The sequence below is a fragment of the Rissa tridactyla genome, chromosome 11 (assembly GCF_028500815.1).
Source record: "Rissa tridactyla isolate bRisTri1 chromosome 11, bRisTri1.patW.cur.20221130, whole genome shotgun sequence".
Classification (NCBI taxonomy): domain Eukaryota; kingdom Metazoa; phylum Chordata; class Aves; order Charadriiformes; family Laridae; genus Rissa; species Rissa tridactyla.
The window spans coordinates 17,846,831-17,873,790 of record NC_071476.1 but is presented as its reverse complement, the minus strand read 5'-3'; the positions used below and the strand labels follow the sequence as shown (position 1 = coordinate 17,873,790).

Here is a 26,960-nt window from a genome sequence, read left to right as displayed (position 1 = left end):
CACCCCAGTAGAACAACTATTGCATTAGCAACAACAAGGTCATATGCAAATATGAACTATTCCTATGATGAACGCTTTGGCTTCTATTCGAACAGCGTTGCCAAATTTTGCTATAGCAGAGGCCCCCATTTGGCTGATTCTCTCCCATGAATCACGAGTCATGACAGGGTCTTTGTGTTGTGCAGACAGAATTAACATACTCATCCGAGAGCTTTCTGTAGTTCATTTAAGCAGAAGAGAAATATGAACTGTAAAGGAAAAGCCTGCAGGCAGTTTGTTCCCAATTAGGTGAATAAATAAATAAGATTGGGACTTTTCATTTTAAGAAGTTCTGGGATCAGGCCACAAAAGGAAATTACAGATTTTCTAATAAAAAGCAGAAAAATGAATGCAGGAAGGAAAGTAAACTAAGCATAAGCCCGTGGAAGTGCCACTGTCAGCTCACAGCCCACAGAATCACAGAAGGGCTGATGTTGGCAGGGACCTCTGGGCATCATCTGGTCCAGCCCCCCGGCTCTAGCAGGGTGACCTAGAGCGGGCTGCCCAGCACCACATCCAGATGGCTTTTGAATATCGCCAAGAATGGAGACTCCACAACCTTTCTCAGCAACCTGCTCCAGTGCTCAGCCACCCTCTCAGTATAAAAGCGTTTCCTGATGTTCAGAGGGAACCTCCTGTGTGTTAGTTTGTATCCACTACCTCTGGTCCTGGTACTGGGCACCCCGGAAAAGAGCCTGGCTCTCCCTTAAGGTATTTATATGTATTAATAAGATCCCTCCTGAGGCTTCTATTCCAGGCTAAACAGTCCCAGCTCCCTCAGACTTTCCTCATATATGAGATGCTCCAGCCCTTTATCATGTTAGTGGCCCTTCACTGGACTCTTTCCAGTAGCTCCACATCCATAGTTGCAACATTAATGATGAGAAACTGCATTTTCATCAACAACGTTAAAGAAGCCACAAGAAAAATGACTCCAAAAGTGGAACCTCACAGAAAGAAACCCATCGAGCAAGCTGTTGCTTGTGCTTCCTGCTGTAGGGGAATAAAGTCATTCCCTGTGAAAACTCAACAAGCTGAAGCAGTTTCTGCATTGATCCTGATAAATGAGTCTTGCTGGTCCATTACTGGTTCCCTCTATCTTATACCCAGATACTGAGCTTCAAGTAAACTTAATGGTGGATCTACTTACATAAAAAGAAGGAAAGAAAAATAAAAAGAGAGGCACAAAGTCCAGATCAATTCTTTAGAGCACAGAAATATCATATAGTAATGTATTTATATGTTTATATGTATTTATATTGACTACTTTTTTCTTTTTTTAAGCACTTGTAGAAACCTGTCTTCAAGCGGCTCACTACCACCACGCTTACATCCAGGTTTGTATGCTGCATCCCTGCATTTTTTGTAAAAAAATGACTGAAGGTTGAAAGGTGTTTCAGTGCAGTTAATATAATCCTTGTTTTTTTTTAAATGGATGTTTCTGGTTGTACTGTGAACAGAAAACCATCAAATTCCTGAAAGGCATCTTCTGTAACTTGCTTAGGTTGAAGCAAGATGTTTTTCTCCCCTGAAGTTTGTGCTTCCTGCCTCGTTAAACCACTGACAAAACTTCATATAAGCAGCTTTTTCAGTATAGCTAACACTACTGAGAGCTGAGCAGCGCTACCTGCAAGTCTCTGTGGTACGCCAGTGCTCTTGAAAAAGGGAGAAAACACTTCCCATGTGAAATATGCTGCATATTTGTCTCGTAATAACAGGTAAAAAATAAAGGAAGCTTAGAAATCAATTGCTTTGCAAATATTTTTTCACATAGGGTAACAGCTGCCAATGTCTTACAGTGACATTTTTTAGTTTCTACATGCTGAGAAGGCAAGGAATGCAGAGACAACATTACTTCTGTCTCTAAAGAAACCAGAGGTGCTCTCAACTGAGTAATTGTGGTACAGAAGCTAAAAAGGTGTAACCTCTGTTTCAAGTTCACCTGATGTTAAGGAAACCTGAAGTGCAAGAGTTCAGTTAAAGCCCCTGTGCACCAAGGATGAATTTATGTAAAGAACCTGGCTCTCATAAAGTGGCCTAAATCTGATTTCAAATCAATTCAAAGTATCTCAGTATCAGAGTGATATAAATTCTTCATGTCTCACAAAATCAAGATTCCACGCCACGTATGCACTCCACAGATGAAGTTACTTTCCTGGGTTTAACGTTTTTTCTACTTTTATGCCTTTGAAGGCAACAACAGCAGATCTCCTTCAAGAGGTGCAGCTGATATAAGACCCCCGTTGCCAATTCCTAGCAGACAGACCGTTCACCAAACAAACATGGAGGAAGATGAGGTACAAAAACATTACAAGTATTAACCATAACTGCTAAACACAGCAAAAGTTCTGATTTCAAGAGAGACCGTTCTTCAAAGTTGTTTTTCTCATCAGTAGCCACTGCCAGGATGTTAGTAGGTGCTTTCAGTTTCTTTTTCTGTGCCAAACTTTAGTGCCTCATTTCATACCCACCAAGAAAAACAGCATCAAAAACCCAGTTAACACAAAGTAAGAGAAATACTTGTTTGCTGGGTTACTTGTTTTGCACAATTGCCTTCAACTAGCATTACATATTCAGTTCTTCTTCCATGAAACTTTGGTAAGTAAAGAATTCATAGCTTTTCAGTGCATTTTTGTTTCACATTTCTTTAAATACGACAAGTTGAGAGCAAACCACTCTCAGTGATAACACTGCTGGGCAACCATACATGGTATGATCACAGGAAGTCTGCATTATTGTTTCAGATGATAGTTAAAAAAGAAAAAATAAAATAAGTAAAAGAAAAAAAACCACAAACTGGAACCAAAATAGAGAAATGAGGGCAAAGGATGCTAGTGTCCTAGCAGACAAAAGAGCAAATGCACTTAATATCTATCTGTCACTGAAAATATATGGAAATGTCCATTTTCCGACCTTACTTGCAGACGTACTGTGGCTAGGTCTGTGCTATTTTCAAGTTTATCACAGTGAGCAAGTAATTTTAAAATCATTTAGTGCCACTTACCATACAGTAATATATACTAGTATGATCCCTGACGCTCATACCTTCAGAGATTCTGCACGTAGACCCAAGTATCCCTCACATTCAGACTTCCCTCTACTTATTTCTATGTTGTTAACATCACAAGCTAATTCATTGGCAGCTGACTTTCTCCTTTACCCTCTCTCACCACCCACAGGACTCGCTAAATGAGGAATGGTACGTTGCTTATGTAAGCCGGCCAGAAGCAGAAGCAGCTCTTCGAAAAATAAACAAGGTACTCTTTAAATTGGTGGTGAATCTCACCATCTCCTTAATGGTCTGGCTAGACGGCCTGGCAGTCATATGGGAAGAGTGAAGTAACCTGGTAAGGTGATAGCCCCAATATAAGATACTTAGAGTGAGGGATTCACCTTAAATATCTTTACCCACATAGAAGTTACACATCTAGTCTAAACCAGCCATGAAGGCTCTTGTTTTCCGTAGTCGAAGAGAACAAATCCTGTGTCTCCAGAAAGCGGTTTCACCTCGCCTCCCTTAGAAGAAGCGACTTGATCTCTAGAAATAGTTCTCAGTCACCAGTGAGGAATTTGATGCAAATTCCAATTTTTAGATCGCTTGAATTAGATGAGATGAATCCCACCTTTTTCTAGGTCATATTTCCCAAGAGAATGAAGCACAGATTCAAAGAGATGAAACCCAGGCTGAACTGTGTGTACGGAGATAAACCAAACTGTATCCCGTCACTGTGGGAAATCTGTTTACGATGCTTCACAGCACGTGCAATGGGCTGAAGGTGACACATACAGCATTTCTGACTTGTACTAAGGTCCAGCTTATGAGATCACATTCAATGCCTTTAAGAAAGGGTGTTTCAATGGAAGACTTATTAAACCAGATCTGAAATGAAGAAAAGCAGAGAGAGAACACCTTTACCAAAATTTCACAGACACTGTCATTGTTTTAGGCTGTCTGTAAATACCTCACATAGGACTCTTGATTGGCACTTACCAGAAATGAACTTCTCTTGTGGTTAAAGTGGTATGAGGTTTGGCCTTCAATATTTTACTCCCGCCTTTAATGGAAACTCCCTCATAGAACACCATCCCTCCCTTCCCTAAAAATCTGCATTTGTATCAGATGGGGAAGTTTTAAGTAGCAAATGGAACGACAAAACCTTTAAGAAATTACCTAAATTATTTAATAATGTAGTTTCTCTTACCAGGAGGAAAGAGAAAGATAAAATGCTTTAGTTAAGGTTGTTACGATGATCAAGCCCAGAAGTGACGTGTATTTGCCATCTTTCATTTTTTCATCTTTCAGGATGGAACTTTCTTGGTAAGAGACAGCTCAAGAAAAACTGCTACTCATCCATATGTACTGATGGTGCTGTACAGAGATAAAGTATATAACATCCAGATTCGCTACCAGGAGGAAAATCACATATATTTGTTAGGAACCGGCTTAAAAGGAAAAGAGGTACTATGTGTTTTTCACGCTACTTCCCTTCATCTTAAGGTATCTCCTATCTCATTCCTGTGTCAGGCTACTTACCCTGGCAGCTGTTTTGCTCCAGTGGAATTCTGCTTATTGCCTTAGAGTTATTCCTGATAGAATATGTTACTGCTGGAAGCAAAATCAGATTCCCCTGTTTGCACTCAGGGAATGAAGGGACCGCCTTAGAACACAGCTATGAGAAATCCATATGCCTCATTAGGGAATGTTTGTTTACCACTAAGATGCCAGATAAGGGAAATACACAGTTGAGTGCAAATCCGTATCTGCCAACTTTACTGCTTTGCTCCCAGACTGCTGGTTTACTTAGTCCAGCAGTCCTGCGTTGGATTTACGTACTGCAGTTCTGATGGAGTCAGAACTCTCTGAATGTATCAGTCAACTTCTTGAACTTTCAAGTACGATCATTATGTCAAGTAGAATGACAACATCATGTATTAAATAGGCTAAGACCACATAAATTAATTCTACAACATTGCAGTAGGTTGTACACACAGCTACAGGTTATGGCAGGAATGAAAACAGCTGATCTGATAGTATTTACCAGACCTTATAAGACTGCTAAATATTTAAAGTTCAAAGAAAAACTTTTGGTCTTACTAATTACTAATAATTCTGACATTTTTGACATAGCCTTCTCATTTTTTCCATCCCACAGGATTTTTCTTCTGTAGCAGATATCATTGATTACTTCCAAAGAACACCTCTTCTTCTCATTGATGGAAAAGACAGAGGTTCAAGAAACCAGTGCATATTAAAGTATGCTGCAGGACATATTTAAATGAGACCTTAATGAAGATCACGTACCGTACTGAAGCCTAGTGAAGTTTGTAAACTTTTTCAGCAAAGTAAAATGAAGTAATTAAAAATCCTTTTAATTTTAAGGAAAATGGACAATGTTATTTTTAAATTATGCCTTAAATGCAGTACTCTATAAATCTCATTTTCCTACAATGTCTTCATTACTGTCCACTAATCATACAGTACATGAGAATTTTTTATCTTCCAACACATGTGTATCTTCTTGAAATGATTTCTGCACCAAATTAAAGGACCCATAAATAAATAACAATATAAGTCTCTGCTTTCATAGGAGGGGGAAAAAAAAGAAGTTTTTCAGAGCAGAACTGCAGCAGCCATTATGTTATTTAAAGTGATACAGAGCAGACCCAAACCTTGTCAAAGTTGAGAAGCAGACAAAAGACAATAAAAGCCTATTTTTTCCCCACAATACACTTCCCAATAAATCTAACTATGGCCACTTCTATGAGAAGACTGGGACTGCAGCCTGGATCCTGAAAATACCTCGGTTTCAGTGACACCAAAAAAACCCCAACCCTGGATATGCAGCTGCCTGGCAAGATCTATGTCTGTGTTACTCAGCTGAAACTGCCTTTGTTCACAGCTTTCTAGAAAAATAAAATGTCTACAGATATTCTGTTGTCTCTGCCATACCACTGATGAGTCACTGATGGCATGTCTTAGCCCACAGACTGGAATTATGTATCTCCTGGGATCCTCCAACCTCACTCAGAAACAAGCTGTTCTCTGGTAACACAGAACTCTCTTCACCTGTATCTTTCTCACTCTCAATTAAGCAACTACTTTTTTATAGGAGACACATCAACAAGATTATCATCATGTGATTCTTAATTGGTAGAACACAGCTAAATCTCTTAGAAAGCAAACAGACATAATCAGGCTAAACTTAGTTCCTTTGATACAACTGCGTTGTGGTTTTACTGTATTTTTTCAAGAAAAACAGTAACTAAAATATAAGTTGCAACTGAGGACGAGTGAAGCATACTCTATTAAGAATTTTTCCCCTCTCCTTTGCTAACTGGGATTTATCGAACTCTTTGCCTTGGTTTTCTATTGACTTTTGTTTTCTGACAAGATCTTGGTTTGATAATTATGTTAGATTTTGTCATGCTTTTTCTCCTTCAAAGCCATTTGTGTGTATACCACTTGAAACATTCAAAGCAGAGAACGATCTTCCATGTAGTCTGTACAGCTTCTCAGATAAGATAATCAGAACGGTTTTACTTTAAATATATATGTTTTGTAAATATTATCTTCCTTTCTAATATATTTAGCCAGGAGCTGGAATTCAAAGTTAGCAAATTTCATTTCCATGCAAGTATGAGTCAAAAGAAAAAAGAAAAAGAAAATTTTAAAAATTATTCAGCTGACAAAACCAGTTTCTAGCCCAATATTTTTTAAGAGCTCACTACGAATCTTCTGAAAGGAAAGTCAGTTAAAATGTATGTTTTTAAAAAAAACGCTAGAATGAAGAGCAAAATTCCCCATATCACCTGCAAGCTGGAGCTTGTAATTCCATAGCACTGCCTTGAAAAGCCTGACAACCCAGAAATACCTCCTATGGAATTGTGCTTTATTTGTTTTAAATCATCTGATTAGTGAAACAGCAATAAAATACAAACCAGCATAATGAATGACAACATTGCATATTTTTTTTCAGCACAGTAAATTTTGATTTGATTATTCAGATAAGTATATTTTGCATATGAAGGAAAACACAACTCAACATTCAAACATGTGCACAAGTAAAGTGTGATTGAATATTAAATGTAATGAACCACAGGAAAACATTGGCTACTCAAATTTGGGGCCAAGAAGATTTCGGGACAGAGTATTGAGACGTCTCACTCTTTCTTTCTTTTCTAGCAAGGCGCGTTAGAAAGTCACTACAGAAACTAGAACGAAAGTACTTTTGGTTTTCCAGAAGTAATCTGCTCTTTGGCCCCTTCCTCAGCAACATTTTTAGAATGAGGAAGAAGATCAAATGACAAGTTGCAGTTCCTCCTTTACTGACTGTTTCTTATCCCATTTTCCAGAGCATAACTAAGGTAAAAGAGCAATGACTTGACATAATTTAAAATTTTTTTGTTACTGTTCCAATATGTCTTTGTTTAAAAGGAGACAACCAACGTGAAAAACTTCATGCCCGTTTTCCTGACCTTTCTAGTTAACGTTATCAGTCTTTCCAGCTCTAGTGGGCTTAATTTGGGAAATTTGGGTTAAAAAAAACCTCTCAAAATCAATAACCTACCTATAGCATTTTTCCACTCCACATTTTCAGTTTAAAACAAAAATAGCCTAACTGCAGGAAACCATGCTATCATTTTACAGTTCAAACGGAAGCAGTATTAATAGAATACGATGCGTAAAAATGGATGTTACTACTTAATCTGTCAAACTCCAAGTTTTTTCTTCAGCTTCTCTTAAATCTTTGGCCTTCACAGGATGGCTGAAATTCAAAATAAGGTCACAAAGCAGCAGCTGGCTTTCCACTGAAAGACAAAGGGCAAGGCATAATCATGGTATTCAGTGCATGGTAGATGCGAAGTGGATGGCAATTCATATACGGCACCTTTGGATGCCTTCATCTATCAACTTTTCGAAAAAGGGTTGCCTTGTTTTGTTTACATCCAGATGGTTAAATGGAGTTTGTATTGCACACTGTAATATTTCTATTAGGAGACTATTACTACTCTTCCTGCAAAGGACTGACTTTGACTACCTACCAGATTTTTGCCACGGTGAGTTAATGATTCTGTTTCTATGTAACTACCGTTTCACTATTTTTTCAGAACAAAAGAGCAACCGTATTGTTTCATTAGATTAAAAACCAGTTGTATGACGTAGAAAACACGAGCCACTCACAACTGCACACTTTTTAACAGTGTCTTAAACAGCTTCATGTTTATCAGGATGATGAACTCAGAATTACCGTTTAGTTTCTTCAGCTCATTGGACATTTTCTCAACATTTTTAATGGCAGCTTCAAGGTCAAACTGCCGATCAGCAGCAGCATTTTTGAACACCTGGATGAAATTGAAACAAAACGTAACTGGCAGAATACACAGGATTGATAAACTCAGTAAAACAGCGAATCATAATCTTCATGATTTTTTCATTGATTTTCTAGAATAATATTTTAACTAAAACTTACACACTTTTATAATTATTTACTTAGATGTGGCAAATTGCAACTACTGAAGGCAACTACTAAACACTCAGGCTTTATTTTTATTTTTTTCCCTGTTCAAAGGAACAGGAATTTATTTAAAAAAAACCCCAACTGCAACTAAATTAATCATATCTAAAATTTCCTTTCCTCACCATCATTTTTTTCATTTTTGTTTTCGACCTTTTCCTATAAAATCTCAATGAAAATTAATTGTCAAGTAATATTTAGTCAACCACAAGATGGAGCTATTGTGACATTAACATGCGTAAAAGAAATTACTGTCAATATTAGCACTGACTATTAATGAATCTGTTAATAGCTGCTCAGGAACATTTATGTCTGTATAGGTAATTATTTTACAATCAACATATTTTTGCTTATTTTGAAGATCGTATTCCCTCCCTCTAACATTTAATAAAAAACAAAAGTCTGGAGACAATTAAGACTAGAAACTGAAGTTAAGTATAATTTGAATTTTTAAATTTATACTACACTCTTTTTTAGGATTTTAATTTTTTTTTAGGAAAAATATTAAAGAAAATTGCACATACTATGTTTTCTGGCCTAGTTATCAGCTCCCTATTTATAATTCCGAAATTATAAAAGTAAAATCTGTAAAACCTCTGGGTGATTCATAAATAATGCTCACTGTGTAGAACACCCCGACACATTCGACAAGTATGACAAAAAAACGGAACATACATTTAACATAGATTCTTTGTCCAAGTCTCTCTTCCCTCCAGACAGTAGCTTTGCATTGAGGTCACCAGCCAGGGCCAAAGATCCTAAAAGGACAACCCCCAAATTATTATGGAGTAATATATATATATGTATATATCTCATATCAAATATATAATAACATTTGATAAATGTAATGATCCTAGACTCTACTTTCAAATAACGCTAGATTTGTTTTCATGAGTGTTATTTGAAAGCAGAGTCTAGGTTATTTCTTCCTGAGGATATAATCTTTTTTGTTTAAGTCTTCAATTTTATTTATTTTACTTTCTTTGAGAGACAGTGCTTCAGAATTTTTTTAGGAGTTAAACATGGAACTAGCGATAGTGAATAAACCTATTTATAATAGTGACGAAGAATTCCTCAAACAAAATGCTGTATTTTTTTTAATAGAAAACTTTATAAAAGATCTAAAAAGGCATTGCACTTGCTTTCTAGCATCAGTTTATGGTAGGAGAATCTAAAGCACACACAGAAAAGGGCCAGGTGCCAAATGGCTGCTAGTCAGCAGCAGAGCTGAGGTTAAATACCAGATCCCTGGGCTCGCTCTTCCCCCATTCTCTCCGCTCTGCTCTCCTCGCACATCAGGATGCGCTCGGGTGAGCTGAGGTGTATGACGTGTGTATGACCTCACTGCAAAGCTGTTTCAATGCTGGAAAGGGAAAAAAAAGAAAAAAAGTAGGGTTTATTTCCCCCTGGTGCTGTATGTGTTCAGAAACGGTGCAATGAAATGAAAAAGACCCTGCTCTTGGCTAAAGGGCAGCTAGATGAGCATGTGGCCTTCTCCTACTCCCCCAAAATGGCTGGCGGTGAGTGCCAATCCCTCCGGAGGCCCCCAGCTGGGACCCCCTCAGGAGGTCACCAGCTCCCATGTCACACGGACCACCATGGAACCTGCCAGAAGGGAGCCCCACAAGGCTTGAGGGTTCCCTTGAACCAGGGGCTGCTCTGGATAGCAGTCATGCGGGAGGGGTGCTACACCAGGCGGTCCAAGGGCTGAAACACAGCGATGGCAGCTGCCCCATAGGTGGGTCAGGCCACGGTGACAGCACGGGGATGGCCCAGCTGCTCCTGTAGGCCAGGCTGGTGGCACGGCCGGGCTGGTGGCATGGCCAGGCTGTCCGGCTGCCCCCATGCCCCAGCAACTTGCCAAACAGCAGATACCACAGGGGGATCTTGCTGCTCCTCCCCTGCTGCCACAAAGGCGAGCAGGGCTGTCCCTGAGGGAACCGCAGCCTGGCTGAGCCCCGGCACCCCAGAGGTGCTGGTGGGGTCTGCAGGCAGGCAGCAATGCAGCCCTTCCCACCAGAGGCGAGGAGCCTGCCATTACCAGAGCCGGCCTGTGCCATGGCTTCCTCCCGGCAGGACGAGCTGGTGGCTCCCGTTCGACCCTGGGAGGCACCGACCCCCGGCTTCATGGCCCTCTGCTTTGCTCGGCAAGGAAAGCCCCGCAATGTGTCCCTCTGCCAGCACACGAAAGGTCATCAGGCTGCAAAAGCCCTGTAGGAGTCATGATTTGAAGAGTGGGAGGTAAAAGGTTACCACAAATGTTGCAAGAGCTGAAGAAGGAACGAAGAGGAGAGGACGGAGGTGTCAATGGGGGAGTGGCGAACGGCCATTTCCTCTCAGCCTTTGAGGCCCTGCCTGTGGAGCGCTTATTGCGTGTTGCTGCAACTCATTTATAAGCAGTTGATTCCTTTTTGTCATCAATTTAAATTCACATGGAGTAAGAGTAATTTATGATGAGTAAAGACAATGAGCCTAAATTCAAGGAAGACAAAAGAGGTACTTTGCTCGACAGATCTATCAGTTTAGACTCCAGCAACGATCGCTGCCCTTAGGTGCACATACCTGACTTGAGCTGAAATCAACACAAACTGCCAAGTAACGACCTGGAGTCGGGCACTGTTCATCATCACTTCCCCAGTGTGCGCCCCGTAGTGCTTAAGGACAGGGACACCAGGCAAGGGAATGGCTCTCAGCACTTTTATTTAATTTTCTGCAACCACTTTTCCTGCTGCTCAGCGTTCACCTGGATTTTGAACTCGCTGTTTGGCACCAGTGGAGGAGAGTTACCGGGACCTCAGAGGAGAGTGGAATTATTTGGATGTGCAGTAGAGGACAGAGAAATCACCTGCCTGCCATTTACTTACTCTTCCACTCTCTGTCTTTTTCAGTGGCGTGCTTTCACAAAACTACTTCTTTAAAATAAAGCATTCTAAATGTATTGCTTTGTGCCTGCTGGTGAAGCTAAATCGCAACTCAGAATAGCATTTTCTGTTAAGGCACAATTAAACTGTGATTCAAAGAGAAAACACGATATGCTGCTCAGATTGTGGGGCTTTCTGAAGATGAGAAATGCAGAGCAGGAAACACTTCACATGTGCACTAATTCCTGTACTAGAGTCTTTCAGTTTATAAGGTCTTGCAAGGCGCCCAGTGCAAAGAAGTTCGCTGTGCCCTTTCTGTACGCCTCTAAGGAAAAAGTCCCCCGTGGTTTGCAGAAGCTGGTGATTTTGCTGGCAGAATACCAGAGTATAGGTGTGTACAAAGGAAATACACAACAAGGTGTTTTTATATTTCCCTTATATGTAAAAGAATATATAAAAGGGAATATAAAATATCTGTACAAAAAAGTAGCCTAGCAAGTTCCTGAAAACATTTGTTTTAGTAGAAGCAGAAGTTATTTTCTTCAATACCATGGAAAGGAGAATGCTGAAATGGCCGCCAGGACCGGGGTTAGCAGAGGAAGCTGTACTGAAGGTGAACAGGCACCTGCTGCACTGCACGACTGCTGGTACCCCGGCATGGTAGCAGGGGAAGGGAAAGATCTAGCTGACCTCAAGAGAAGTGAACTATCGAGTAATGGGGAGTTTTTCGAGACATGGGAGGCCACATTGACCTCTGTTCAAATATTTTGTTTACTTTCTACATTTGGGGTTTTTTTTCCCGTCCTGTGAACAATCTCTCACATCGTACTTAAATCCTTCTGTGAACTAACTGTAGAGAATATTGTAACCACCAGAAAAATGAGATTCAAAATATGTACAATAAACTGAGTTGTCAGAACTAATTGGACAAAGCGGTTCTTAAATGCAAGGCCTTTCTGAAAATAATCTTCAATAATTTGAGATCCTAACAAGCGAGATGACCAACAGTGTAGGAGATGGACTGTACAAAGCATTTTAAGAATGATTTAAAAAAAGAGACTAAGAAGTATTTAATTTCTACAATCAAATTTACTTGGAACTGAAAAACTTTCTGGATCTTTTTATAAGGTGACATTTCAAAATGAAAAATTGAAATTAATAATTATTAATTTACACCTCTAGGTGAGGAGTGCTCTCATAAGTGTTGCTAACAATTTCCTATCAGCAAGTCAGTTTACAAGCTGCAGTTTCAGCTTTACCTGAAATAAACCTACGGGTTTATGTGCAAAGATAGGGGCAGTTGAAGTTGATTGTAACTCTTTTTAATCAGGGGCTGATCTGGCTGCGTGTGCTGCTTCCAGCACATCAAACAGCCGTCTCCCTGGAGCCTCTCTGAGACACATGCGGTTACGGAAGGTGAAGCCATTCAGCCACCTTTATGAATCTCAGATAAAGAGAGAATTACTACCAAACCTGTTCTCTAAGGAGGAAAAAAGATCAGGGAGACTAGAACTGCATTTCAGGTCATGAATTTAGGATTATGATGTGAATCAGCAAGCGCTGCAAGCAACTACAACAGTGCGGATCACTTTACAGACCTGCCATTTGCTCTTCCTTTGAAAGCTTTAGCTTTCATAAAAATTTCCTAGCAGATCTAATAGGAGAGTTTGAAGTTTCAATGCATGTTATTAAACTTTCACATAAAAAGCTCTAACAAAAGAGGGACTGCTTTTTTACTATTGCCCGAGTATAAAAAATGTTAATCCAGATTGCAAGGAAAAGTCAAATAGAAACCAAACCAACACACACAAAAAATCACGCAACCTCACAATATGACAGTTCTTTCTGATGAAATAAGGTATTTCATAAGCTTTAAGAACACATGAAGGATTTTCACAGATGAAAACTGGAAAATGCTGAAGGCCAAAAGAAGCGTGACCCAATCATGGTACAAAACCGTAAAGCAAAAGCCAGACTTTGTCTTGAAAAGTTCACAACCCAAGTAGTTGAGGCAAAGAGCGACAGGTGGAAAAGACTGCTAAGTGAACTGACTCACCTGAACACACGCTGATGAACCAGGAGGTGTAAACCTTGAGTTAAATATATATTTGTGACACAGTATATATTGGGTTGTGAAACTCTGCTGCTTGAGGAGTTTTCAGACAGAAAACTTCAAGAAATTATATAATACAATTTTTCTGAGAATGCTTTAATAGTACTTGATTAAGAAAACACCAGTGTTCCACCTACAGAATGAAAACCATTACAACACTTCACAGCAGTAATGTAATTAAGTCTGTGTTGCTCTAAGAAACTGACTATATGAAATGCATACATTTAAAAAAAACAAGGGTTCAGACCCTGTAAAATCCGTCACTTAATTTAGTAAGTGCTTGTCTGCATACTTAAGTTTGCTGATTGCTGTATGCATACCATTATCAGACTTAGAGGCACATATCATTGCCTTCCATTTCAGATATTAATTTCCATTTAAGGAGACCCTGAAGAGCAGCAGATTATAGAAGGCAACATGTGAGGATGTCTATCTAAGCACCTGCTTTAATACCTTCCCTACAGCGGGCACAGAACTAAGAAAATACACAGTGGCATCTGAGTGGAAGATGGACATCACTATATAGAGCCCCGTTTCCTTCTTTGCTTGACCAGGAAACATCTTTCTGGCCAGTGCTGTGTTTTTCAAGCTGACAGTACATCAGGTTTTAACATCTCAAGATGCTCTTGTCTTCTGTTTGTTTGCATGGACAGTGTAAATTCTAACATCAAATCTACAAGGTGCTTCCTGTTGCCCTGAAATATTTTTCTGAAAAGTATCTTTAAACAATAAACAGCATAAACTTATGTTTTGCAGATACGCTGGAAGGTCTCCACTTGGTGAACTGGGAAGTTCTTTTATGTGGTAATAGGTTTTAAACTATAGCTTTTCAGTAGTTCCCAAATGTAGTATTTAAATTAATTATATGGGATGCTAAAGATGTGAATAATCAGTGATTGAAGACAAGTGCATGTATAATGCTAATAAGACAGAATCATCTGTTGAAACTGCTTAGTTGGGATGAATAACTTTTGTGTAAAAATAACATTTGTGCCATTCAGTTTTTTAGTAAAGTCAGATGATTAGGTGGTTGATTTTTGAAGAGATAAACAGTAAATATCCATTAGGTAAAAAATAAATATAGTAAAAAGTAAATATAAATTCTGGTGGGATAGTTTGGGCAATTAATCATAAATGTTATGCTTAATGGAACTTTGGGAGATTCACAAATATTTTTGCTTTCTTTATGGTCCATATATCATGGAAAGGGAGAAGTACTCAGGAGAGCAAGTCTTGCTTGACATACAAGGTCTGAGCCAATGGCACTTGGAAGCACAACTACTCTTGCACGGCTTTTAAAAGAGAAATTCAGATACATCCAGGAGCAGGGTGGAAGATTTCCAAGAAGCATTCAGGAATTCCTCACACTGTTGTGATTTCACAATAAAAGTGATTTCTGATGTTACCATATATTTTTCCCATTCCTAATAAAACCACGGAAATGACACAGGACTTCATAGCTACTGTGAACATTTACTTATTAGCATGCGGGTATCTAGAGCTATAGAACTAACTGTATTTGCGTCTAGTTCCTTTATACACTCACATATACTTCTCTACAGCCTTTCACATACCAAATGTCCATTCAGTAAGATTTTTCTCATCTGCCTGGGGAAAGTAAGTTTATAAAACAAGGAATTGTGAAACTGTCTCCAGATCCTAAGAACCCAGTGATTTCAGATTGCCTTTCGGAGAATGCTGAGCCCTTTTGATTGAGATGGCATTGCTTAATAGCTCAGTTTTTACAGCTACCTTATCATACTGCTGTTTTATCTTCCTAGATTTTCACAGCAATACCAGCAGACTGCCTGAAATACTGCAGAGAGAGGTGAGGGAGCACGCTAATATCAGTAAGTCAGGTTTATCATTTGCTACACTGCAAATTATCCCTTCTTAACTTAAATTCATTTAATACTATAAACTGTAATGGTTAGAGACACAATGTGGATATTACAGGTTCTATAAGCTGTTTCTATTTTAATTACCTACATTATTTTTCATTTGCCAACTTGCATACACTTGTACATGAAATATCCTATAAGCGTTAGAGGTATAGAAATGAGAATTAAAAAGAACAAAAGAATCAATCTGCTGAAAGAAATTCTATTATTATTTTGAAATTACAGGCTTGATTACTTTTGTTGCTTTATCAGAAGACTTCTTTTTTATTAACTCATTAAATGTTCATGCATTCAGCCACAACAAAAGATCCTGAAACAACTCCTGTCTCAGCCGTTTGACTGGGGCGTTTCCCTGTAACGAAGGCTTTTCACAAATTGGCTGTCTGGAATACAAAAAAACACAACAGACTTTTTTTTTGCCATGATGTTTGTGCTGTATAAATACAACTGTGTCACAAATTCCACATAATGCACTCTCAGTATTACAATTTCTGAAAATCACAATAGTAGAAGTACAGAGCAACAAAAGGGAAGCCACTAGAGGCCCTCCTTCCCACAATTAAAATGGATTAGGCAAAAATAAAATTGACAGCAGCAATATGCTTGGCTGAAAAGGTTGATTTAGTCCCAATGTGAAAATGACAAGTATGTGATATGTCAGATAATGAATATGCCTTAATAGCATCCTGTATTAACTTCCCACTCAGTGATATTGTAATCCTAGGGGGAAGGGATGTAGCAAGAGGAAAGAAGACGCTCACAAAAGCTACTCACACCAGACTCTCTCTCTGCTGTCAGAGTGATTATCCCTCACAGTGCCATCCGCAGTGGGCAATTCAGGCTTATTCAAATAACCCGAAAGAAGCCTCTTCCTTTTTGTTGACTACGGTGGCAGTTGAGAGAACTGGACCTCCCTGTACTGAAGTTAGTTTTTGATGAATAACTCTTCCAGGTCTCGTGTCACACACAAACGTCACACCGTGTTTACAGTGTTAAAAATAAATAAATAAATAAATCTCTCATCCAGGTTGCTTTCTTTATTGAATTCAGGAAATAGCATCAAGTTTAGAGGACTGCTGACTCTACCAAACTGTAAGTAGCTCATCCTTGACTCCAGCTTTTGCCTTTATCTTGTGGAAAATCTCATATTTACATATCCTGTCTGGGCCTGCATAAAAATCATGTGTTTACCTGGATAAGCTGCCATAGTGTACATGCAGACATGGTCGAAGTTGCATTATTTTCTGAAACAGATAAGTAAACTGAAATACTAGAATTCTGTTCAGGTTCTTTTATCAGAAGAGAGAATGTGTCAAATCAGTTATTTCAACTGAAGTTTAACAGTCTTTCAAATATGAACAAGACTACTCTGAAATAACTATGACACAAGTTAACAAGTTATTAGGTGTGATTGTTTAGTGGCAACTACTTAGCATCAAAGACTAAGACCTCACCTCCCTGCATTTGCATGTCCTGTCTTGGATTTCTCACAGTGTGACAATGGCCACATTGTGTTAAATAAGTTAGGACAGGTATGAACGTGAATGTTAGCTTGAGAACAAATATGCAAAATAGAGCACAAAAATAGAACTTATTAAGAGAAATAAAAGTCAATATTCCTCTTAAAAATACTTTTCGTGAGAGAGAAACTGGATATGGGACAAAAGGAGAAGGCAATGTAATATACCTTTTTTCTGACCCGCTCTCCGAAACTTTGCAAACTGAAGCACATGCGATGGGGGCCGTACCCGCATGTACATCACTTAGCAGAGGAGGGAGCGTGGAAAAGAAAGGACAGCAATGGCCTCTGTCTCTCCCTTGTGTTTGTCACCTGGGCTCAATGAGGAAGAGAGAGACTGTGCTGCTGCATGATTAGTGTTACTGAGCTGCAGGTGCCAACTAAGTGAGCTTCACACACAATGTACAAGGCCTGGCGGGTCCAGATGGGAGTGAAGATGAAAAACAGTTTTGTCTGCTGGATCTATCACCAGCAATCGAGTATGTCATTTTATTGTTTAGTTTTACAAGGATGTCAACATGAAAAACAGTTGAAATAAGACACAAAAGAGATTTTAAAAGTCTAATCAAGCTTCAACTCCCTGCAAAGGATAAATAGACTCATTAAGATCTCAGAAGTCTGTCTGGCTCACAGGCCAATTAAGTTACGATAATATCATCCTCCCAGTATTTCAGACTCCACTGATGAGCATTAACAGGCAGATAGTGTTTAACAAATACTTCTACAGGTCAAAGTTAAGGTTTCTCTTGAGGTTCCTACACAAACTAAAATGTAAAGTGAACAGTTACAGATCTCTCTGTATAATTATTGATCATGTTTCCCAAAATGGGAAGCGTGGTCCTTCTCCCTGTTGCTTCCCCACGCTTGGTTTATAGCTAAGAAATTCAATAAAAAGTAATGCTAAAATTATGCTTCTTTTCAGGGTCTGTCCTGTTCAGATTAATTTTTACATAAATACCATTGCTTTCATTCTTTCTCTAATAAAAATAATTTAAAATGTACCATCATCAAACTGTATAAGGAAAGAAAAAACAACCCAAAACCCCTCAAGAGGACAAAAAGGAGAATTTGGAAGACAGTTCCTGGAACCAGTCTGAGAGTTGATAATTTCTCCCTTAAACTCTAAATAGGTGAAATCTCTTATGACATTACTATATTTCTTTGGCACCACAGAGAAATTATTTTATGACAAATCAGGCACATTTAAATGCAGCAAAATGTCTACAGTTATATATAATACTCATTTCTCTGCATTCTGATATATTAGCACTGACATTTAACCACAGAAATATTTCACAATCCTTTTTAATTATGCTCATTTCTCAAGAAGTTTGGAAGCTAGATAAATCATACAAAGGATCCGTGGAATTTGGTTACTAGATTGATGCATGCTACAGGCACACACTCGAAGGGCATCACAGCACAAAGAAATGGTAGGCACTCCCACAGTTCCCACAAATAATGCAGGAGCTGGCTTTAGCTCTAAATAAAGGAAGTCAGTCCTAACACTTGCAAACTGTATGAACGTGAAATACCATATATAAATTTAACAAAGCGAAATGTGGAATAAGGCCATCAAGAGTTATTAACAGCTGACAATATACTTGCCCTGTGAATCCAGGCATCCTTTCAGAGCCCTCTCCTCTTTCTTTCCCTACACATGCTGCACCTGTGTATTATTCCAGGAGGGTAAGAAACAGATTCCAGCCACCTTTGGGTACAAGTTATGGCATGTCTGACAGACCAACTGCCTCTTTGCTTTCTGTGACTATGTCAGCTGTGTGGCGACCCCAGTAAACTCACAAAAAAATATTTTCTGCTGGAGACTACTGGAGTCACCACACAGCTGACATCAATGAAAGGATCAATAAAAGCTTTTTCTCGGGTTTCAATGAATCCAGAACTAATTAATACCTACACACTGTACCTTCTACCCTCATCACAGATACTCTAAAATCCAGAATGTCGAGGTCCTCTGCAGAACTGCATATTGTCTGAATGCTTGCAATAAAAATATTCTATTCCAGACCAGGCAGATGCTTTAGTTACCCCTCAGCAGGAGACAAGTCTTTTTCTGAACCTTCATAAAGTCCTGTGAGGCCTTCTCCCTTGACATCACAAGTATACCTTCTGGAAACGTGATATAATATTTAAATAAAACGGTGCTGTGTTTGCTAGACATCCAGACAGGACTTGCTTTCCGAAATTAGCTTACTTGGTTAAAACCATCAACAGTAGCAGCAGTGTCTCCCAATGCCATGCTTGGATGGGGTTAGTCATTCCACCTTGCAGAGAGCATGTCACAAAACATTTGCAGATTCTTGCACTCTGCTGTTGACTGAAATTACATGTCCAAAGTAACCCTCTTTTCTGCTTGGCTCTCACTGAAGATGCAGAAAGATCCTTGCAGCAAAGAGCTGTGGGCCCAGCCAGAACCATGTTTACAAAGCACTGGATTAGGGTCCACATGCACCAAGAAAATAAAAGTGGCCAATTGCAAGTGAATCTTTACACGCCAATTAGACAGTAGGTTATTTTTGTTCCTTTCTTCCTCAAGCACTTGAGGTAGTTAATAGAAAACAGTTAGTTTAACTTTTGAGAGTTCACAAACATTCACACATAATGTTACTTGACAGGTATTACACCAATTTCCTAATCCATTCACATAACTATTCTGCACAGTCCACAGAAGGAATGAAAATAAACCAGGATTATTTTTTTATGCCTAATACTACCTAATATCTCTTTTGACACCTCTGGGACATGTAAATCACTATTAATTTCCTTCTAAAGTTAAATGAGATATACTGAAATTAAGTAAAACAGAAATGGTAAGAATATTCTGACATTAATTGCCGATCTATGCATAATACTGCAGGTTTTTTGTTGGTGACAATTGTAAGAGATAAGTCTAAATAATTAAGTAACCAACCTATGAAATTGAAAAGTGCTTTACCCCATAAATATTTACTTTTTCTGAGCAAATTTATTTCAGTATTTTATTCACATAATCCCTCCTGTAATTTTCATTTGAATTAGTATTGCACAAAGATATTTTCTTGTGACTTTAAACTCTTGCAATGGAGATTATTTAAAAAATAAGCAGCTACAAAATAAATAGCTTACTGCTGGTCAGGCTCCTTGTTCATGATTGTAATGACTCCGCAGTGTTTTGTTACAGAACCGCAGAGGTTAGCGTGCTTCAGATTAGATTTTCCAGCTCTCTGACAGTGCCATCATGCCTTTTTATTATACGTTTTGCCAGGTTTGTGTCCAGTCTCATTTTGGGTTTCCCAAGCAATTCTTTCATGGGTGTATTCTGCAATGTACTCCATGCTGCATGCTCTGCATCCTGCATGTGCAAAGCTGTCCTGAAATATATTTCTGAGGAACTCTGTGCTACCTTTCCCCACAACCAGTTACTGGTAGGCAGGCTGTGTACAATGGGACCGATATTTGGTAGTACATAAAACATAAGCACATTTACTGATAGCAGGTTTGTTTTTAAAACATCACAGTAGATTGAAAATAATTATAGCAAGTTACAAATGTTGTTAAAGAGTCAGCCACCTCTCTTTTCAGTAATCAGGACAGCTGACCAAGAATATTTTTATAAACTTTCCTCCTACTTATTCTGTTAAAAAGTGCAGAGTCGAATATAAACTGTTCACAAAATTGAATCAACACCTGGGAATCTGAATTTCAAAAGCCAATCTCAACTTTCCATCTTTAAAGTATCACAAGTAAATGTTTTCATTATTCTGACATAAACACATTTTCACTTTTTTTTTTTTTTGGTTGTGGTTTTCAATTTGTCCCAATTAGACCAGACTTTTTTTCACAAACTTGAGAAATCAAGATGGTGACATGCATTTCCTTCATTCGTTGTGACATTCCTTCATTGTGACATTCATTTCCTGTCAGCAACTTTCCTCTCTTCAGAAGGCGAGATTAGAGATTCCAGGGTGCGTGTTTATATTTTATTTTCTAAATGGAATCACACTACGATAGTGATTGAATATGACTTAATAGAGATCTTGCTCTTCTAACTTGTGTCCTTTCTGTGTCTCAGGGAGAAGAGAGAGAGCACAGAGCAGATTCCCACAAACACCCTTTTCACAAGAAGTAGGTGATGTAACAGCCAAGCAAACGTCACGCAGCAGTGAGGCAATTAACATCATCTTTTGCCACAGGATAACTAAGATGACCCAAGCCCAGCTGTACTTTTAACAAACCTATCTTGCACAGGTGAGAGAGAGGCCCAAGAAGCCAAATGTTGAATTAGGAAATGGCCCAAGAAGACACAAAATCTCTTGACTTGAAAAGTTACGGAAACTACTTGCTATCTCGAAGTGGACCCAGAGCAGGACCCAGACTCCAGCCTGGGCTTTGCTTTTACAGAAAAAGAGACCTAGAGGGACCCTAAGGAGCTGTCTCAGAATCCAGGCTCTGCTGAAGAGTGGAAGAACTGGAACTAAATCTGTGAGAGCACAAAAATGGTATTCAAACAGAAGTACAAGATTTTTTTTTTTTAGCTTTGTGTTAGTGAAGATTTGAATACAACAAAAAGTTTGGCCTCTAAGTATTGTGCTTAAGTACTGTGTCTTTTCAGCAACTGAACACTTAAAATCTGTGTGTGTGTCTAAAATCAAAAAAGAAAATAGGAAGAATAAGTATCACGGCATAAAAAGGGCTCTGCTCAGATATATATCCATTAGTAATTTAGATAGTGATATTTATGCCTTCAGTTGTGGTCTTAGCTACCTTGGCATGGCTAATGCCGGCAACTGGTCACTAAATGTAAGGATCATTTCAGTGTCACTGCTCTGAGCTCATCACCTTTTAATCTCCTTTCACTAGCCACATGCTCTCCTGCTCCACCTTGTTATTTAAAGGAAGAAACGGGCCTCCACAAAGACATGACAGCATTTTCTGGAGAAAAAATATGACATTTTACTGGCCAAGGTTTTTGTAACACCTAGGTTATATTGCTTCAGTGTCTGCTTTTTATAGCTTTTTCCTCTAACAAGAACTTTCAATGTAAATATTTAAGAAAAGTATAAAAAACAGTAAAGAGAGGAATTTAGAAGTCTAAAATCCCATGCTGACTTTTTTCAATCAACATATCTCATCAGAGCAATGTGCATTGTGTACAGATCCTAGCCCCTCTTGCAAATCAGTCTTTGGTGAAGAAAAATTCATCAGTTCTCCGATACTCAATGTTATATTAGCTACTTGTTGGTTTTACTCTCAAGAAGTCTGTCTTCTAACTGTTATACATTTGGTTTTGATAACCGTACCAGTGGAAAAAAATACTAAAAATGCCATAAAAATATTCACAAACATAAGTATGTAGTCATTCCAAAATAAGGAGGTCAATTTACTTCACAAAGATGATTCACTTAAGGTTGTTTTATTGCTTCCTTCTTAAAAGTGTCTCTGACACAAGGTCCACCAGCAAGTGAACATCACTGCAGAAGTAGCATGGCCTTGGTCATTTTTTGGAAAAGCTGCAAGAAGCAATTTTCGTGACGTTGTTCATTAACACTTTGATCACATCAGCAAGGATTTGTTGGTGACTGCTGATACGCTAAGATATATGTCTGTTAGGTCTTTTAAATGCTTTGGATGTAGAACCTACTGTGCCTAATCAGACTGGCATTGCGCACTGTGGGAAAGCGTTGCATGATTTATCACTTTGCCCAGGCACTCTCATCTGATTAAACCCCTCTTTTCTTGCTGCTGGGAAGCAGAATTGGCAGCAATGAAGCATCTTTAGCATTCTGTGTAGTGCAGCTCTGGAGATCTTGGAATATGTAAATTCAAATCTTGGTTTAAAAAGATCGCTAAATTGGATTTTACTTGGCTGCAAATAGGCAACCTGAAAATGAGCAAATAAAATATTACAGCTGATGCAGAAGAAATTTAAACTTCCACCTACCAATGTACTTCAAGGTGAAGCTTAATTGTAAGTAAGAGCATGAGTCACAGATGCCTTCTCACCTCGTCTCTCTGCAGAGCTTGCGAGCCCAGCAAGTCTGCCACTACTAACAGTGACTACAAGATACAGTAGCTGGACAAGTGACACACAGTCATTTTAAATCTGCTCTGTACACCTCTCAGATGGCTAAAAATTTTGGACAGTGCAAACAGCTCATAATGTGAACGATAACCTGGTCAATAGACCTAGTAACAACCCATTTAATAGTTTTCAGAAGGAATCAATCTGAAAAACTGCAGTAGTAGCAGTAACCTGCTGGTAAAATGGAATTCTGTATTTGAGGTCAAGTCTGAGCTATATTAGAAATAACTGAATAATATTTGAGGAAAAAAATCCACATTTAACTATGATATAGATATAATATGGACAGCAGAACAAATGAGTCTCCAGGTCATATTTCAAATGATCTTGCTGGGTTTGAAAAATACATAGTTTTCATCGTGTATGGGGGGTACATAAAGTATGATGCACGTTACTCAGGAATACATGTGCCAGGACGTATGATGTACTAACAATTAGCAATTCTATTGTTCCTATTCATTTGTCTAAGCTTTAATGATGTGACCAGTAAATGGAAGCACTTTGGACTGAATTGTCGAGATGTTAATTTGACTACTCTGAAACTATTCACTCTAATGCTATGCTGTGGAGAGCTATGCAAGCAATGAGATTTTGGGCCAGAAACAGTAAGCATGGCAGTCTGGCTCGCCGTGACTCTCACACAGGAAAGAAAAGGGGTTAATTTGATTTATGGATTTAAAATTTTTCAGGGATTTCAGGGAAAAAATTATATTTTTTCAGGGATTATGTTCCTATGTAAGAAACGCCAGCCATTTGTTCCAGTATTCTGCATTTTTCAAGCATGCTTACAATAGTGATTATTCCCTCTGTGTCCTCAATAAAGAAAGAAAGAAAGATTGAGAGATAGGTATTGTCTTTTGTGACAGCAGAAGTTAATTATTACACTTTTTAAACCTCTTTACGTCACTGCATCCAACCTACCTAAGACAAAATGAAACCTCCTTTAAAGCAAGAACTATACAAAGATCATATGAATTGTTCTTTGCTGAAATTTAGAATCATATTAGCTCTTTGTTCATTAACATAGGTTTTTCCTACTTTTTGTCCCCTCCAAAACCAGAGTGTAAACTGGATTCTGTGCCGGCTTGTGAATCACCAATTGGATGAATTATTTCAAGAAAACACTTGTACTGTAGTGTCATTAATGTTCACAATTTGCAAGCTGAGAAGAACTAATTGTGTCTCTTGACTCTCAAGCTGGCAAGCACGACTGGTCTTGTTTGGGAGCTGCCTGGATTCCTGGGGCACAGTCAGGGCAGAAGCCCATACTGCCATTTGAGAATCACTTTTACAGATGTACACTTTGACAGATCTAACACGTCTGCTTGTGTTAGATAGGAATAGGTGGGGGATATCAAAATGTCACTGAAAACATTATTTCCTTTCATTCCCTACCTTATCCACCTCTTTCTATAGCCAGTACTAAAATAATTCAGTGGCATAAGCAAGGCGCTGCTTATTGTTAGCAATAATGTGCTTAATATAAACTCCAGGAATGAACTCATTAAAATGAGAAACTGATCTCCACATGAGCTTTCAAAACCAGTATGATCAGGAACAATAACACAAAACTCCCAGCAAGGGGCACTGTTTCGCTAAACGTCCCTCACCATCCATTTTACACTAAAAAAAAGGTTATTGTACAACTCACCCATTTAACATGAAATATAGAACCACATCCACCTCACAAAAATATTGAATCTTTTGTCACTTTTAGATGAGGGCAATCACTTTCATTAAAGCATTTTGCGAATTTTATTCCTCAGTCAACATTTTGTCGGGTATACAGGACTTGCAGTTTGACTAAATTAAGATATACTTTTGAAAAATAAGATGGAATTTACCTATTCCTAAATGCTTGGATACTTCAGAGAGAAATAAAGTGTATATATATAAAGGATGAACTGTCAAGAAATTTGTGGGGGACACTAGAAGGTGTTTGGAGACGCAAGGAAATAACAAATCCTTTGTACATTAAACAAAAACAAAATTAGTAGATATTCAGCAGATCCTGCTTTGGGGAGTCTAAACACAAGAGTAAGCACAAATCTGAACCAGTGTGTTATCATTAAAAGAAATCCTTTGGAGATTTTTGTCTTTTCCAAGATTAAGAGGGGAAAAACTTCAGTCACTAAAATGAGAGATTGTCCAAAAGGCAGTTATAACAATGAAAAGCAAGGTATATTTCATACCAACCCATTTGCAAACAAAATATCAGTACTAGATTTGGTATGTTTTGTCTCAAAAACATGTGACTACTGAAACCTTGCCAATGTGTAGACATTCTTTCCAAATCAGAGTACATGCTGCAAGAAGGGTAACACAACTGAACTCAACAAACTTTTAGGCAGAAGAAGGCTGTCAGCAGGTGCATACCATTAAAACGCTGTTGAGGAACTGAAGTCTTATCTCACATTTTTCTTACCTTATATTATCTCCAGTGTTGTGGCTGGTACAGTCAGATCTAGCCTACTCTCAGCAATATTTTTTTTCCAGATAAACATCATCCTGAACACTTCTGAAGTTTTTGGAAAACGTGGTTCTTGGGGTTTTTTTATGCTACAATGTCTTCCTTTCCGTATGATATTTCCCGGCTGATTTTCATGTAGTTTTTGTAAAGATATTTGTAAGAAAGCATTGAATAAGCGCTTACTGCTCTATGTGTCGTATTTGATGAATTTGAGAATTCAAGGTTTACTCTGAAGCATAAATGAGTATGTTACACTAATCAGAGTGCTTCTCCAGCAGTTAAACACGGCAGACTTCAGAGGTACTGGCCCAGATATCAGTTGGGAAATGAACCATGACCTTAGTTCTTCAAGCGTTTAAAATATTTTAATCTTTCTAAGCGTTTTATTTTTGAAACAAGGAAGATGCAATAAGTAAAACAACTGTCCTCTTACCTCTGTTAGTCTCTGCAGCCAACCAGTGTCCTGCAGATTGTTTAGTTCTGGACAACAAGGGAAGGACGCAGTCGTATAATCCTTTGCAAAGACAAAATGCAGAAGCAATGTTAGACAGGATTTTGCCAGCACTTCTAACCTACCTCATACTTGGCTGCAGAGCACTCCCTTCCCTATTCTGATTTTGCTGGTATGTAGAGCTATACTACCAGTAGTTATCCAGCTGCCTGTAAGACTTCTTTGCTCCTCAGAGCATTTTATCACACACTTTGACAAGTCAGGCTAGGAAAGAAGGCCGTATCTTGGATGGGTATCATTTCTTTTTCTTCAAAGAGGCATAATGGTTCATTTACTTCTGTCTGTAATACTGTGGTGTGGTAACAGGTGAAGTGACAACTAGGCAGTCTGGAAGGGCTGCAGATCTTAAAGCTTTTTAAATGGTCAGAATTTGGTCAGGTCTGGGCTTGAAAGACAGACTGGGTGAGGAAGCAGAAGACTGTGACTGCTTTATACAAAAGAAAATAACATTTTTATGAGGTCTTCTCTTTCTTTCTCTCCCCTCCATTTTTAGCATTATGTGAGGCTTAGTGTGGGTTTCTGACATCCTCACAATTTAGGATGTTCAGCTAAGGAGTTTCTTTTCATTCTGTAACAAGAAGCTTCTGTACTATATGCAGTCAGGAAGTACTTTCATGGTTTCAAGGTTATAGCAACCCTTGCAGACCTATTTCTGAGGTTCTGATTGCAGGTATGCTGCAGAAGTACTGTCACAAACCAATGTAAGGGCATGCTGTTAATGTGATTAAGGCACACTAAGTGGGTGGCTGTTGCATTGATTTTTCTTCAACTATTTCTACATGAAAGAGAATGTTAATTTTTTTCATTACTTTTATAGCTGTCTTTACTATGTAAACTCAAAGGAATGAAAATGTGCTATATACTTTTCTCATGCTCAACTCTATCTGAATCACAGACAACGTTTAAAAGAAGACATCAAAAATTGCAGGAGGAAATCTGTTGTTTCTC

General features: G+C 38.6%; 2 protein-coding genes across 9 annotated transcripts in view; one reads left to right on the top strand and one right to left on the bottom strand.

The window, feature by feature from the left end:
- The window catches only part of LCP2 (lymphocyte cytosolic protein 2), a 33,089-nt gene extending 26,093 nt beyond the window's left edge, over positions 1-6,996 (top strand). Inside the window, exons 17-21 of the mRNA XM_054217175.1 lie at positions 1,324-1,376; positions 2,233-2,336; positions 3,219-3,296; positions 4,343-4,498; positions 5,193-6,996. Coding sequence (XP_054073150.1) covers positions 1,324-1,376; positions 2,233-2,336; positions 3,219-3,296; positions 4,343-4,498; positions 5,193-5,315 — 514 coding nt within the window. The 3' untranslated portion in view covers positions 5,316-6,996. The remainder of the gene's footprint in view (positions 1-1,323; positions 1,377-2,232; positions 2,337-3,218; positions 3,297-4,342; positions 4,499-5,192) is intronic.
- Positions 1-26,960, bottom strand: part of KCNIP1 (potassium voltage-gated channel interacting protein 1) — a 575,674-nt gene that overhangs the window by 495,774 nt on the left and 52,940 nt on the right. For 4 of the 8 annotated variants that reach the window (XM_054217179.1, XM_054217177.1, XM_054217176.1 and 1 more), the window contains 4 exons: positions 25,935-26,015; positions 9,797-9,918; positions 9,231-9,313; positions 8,289-8,382 (listed from right to left, as the gene is read on the bottom strand). In XM_054217179.1, coding sequence (XP_054073154.1) covers positions 8,289-8,382; positions 9,231-9,313; positions 9,797-9,851 — 232 coding nt within the window. In that variant the 5' untranslated portion in view covers positions 9,852-9,918; positions 25,935-26,015. Of the gene's footprint in view, positions 1-8,288; positions 8,383-9,230; positions 9,314-9,796; positions 9,919-25,934; positions 26,016-26,960 lie in introns of those variants that run through there. The other 4 variants (XM_054217185.1, XM_054217181.1, XM_054217184.1 and 1 more) reach the window with 2 other exon arrangements.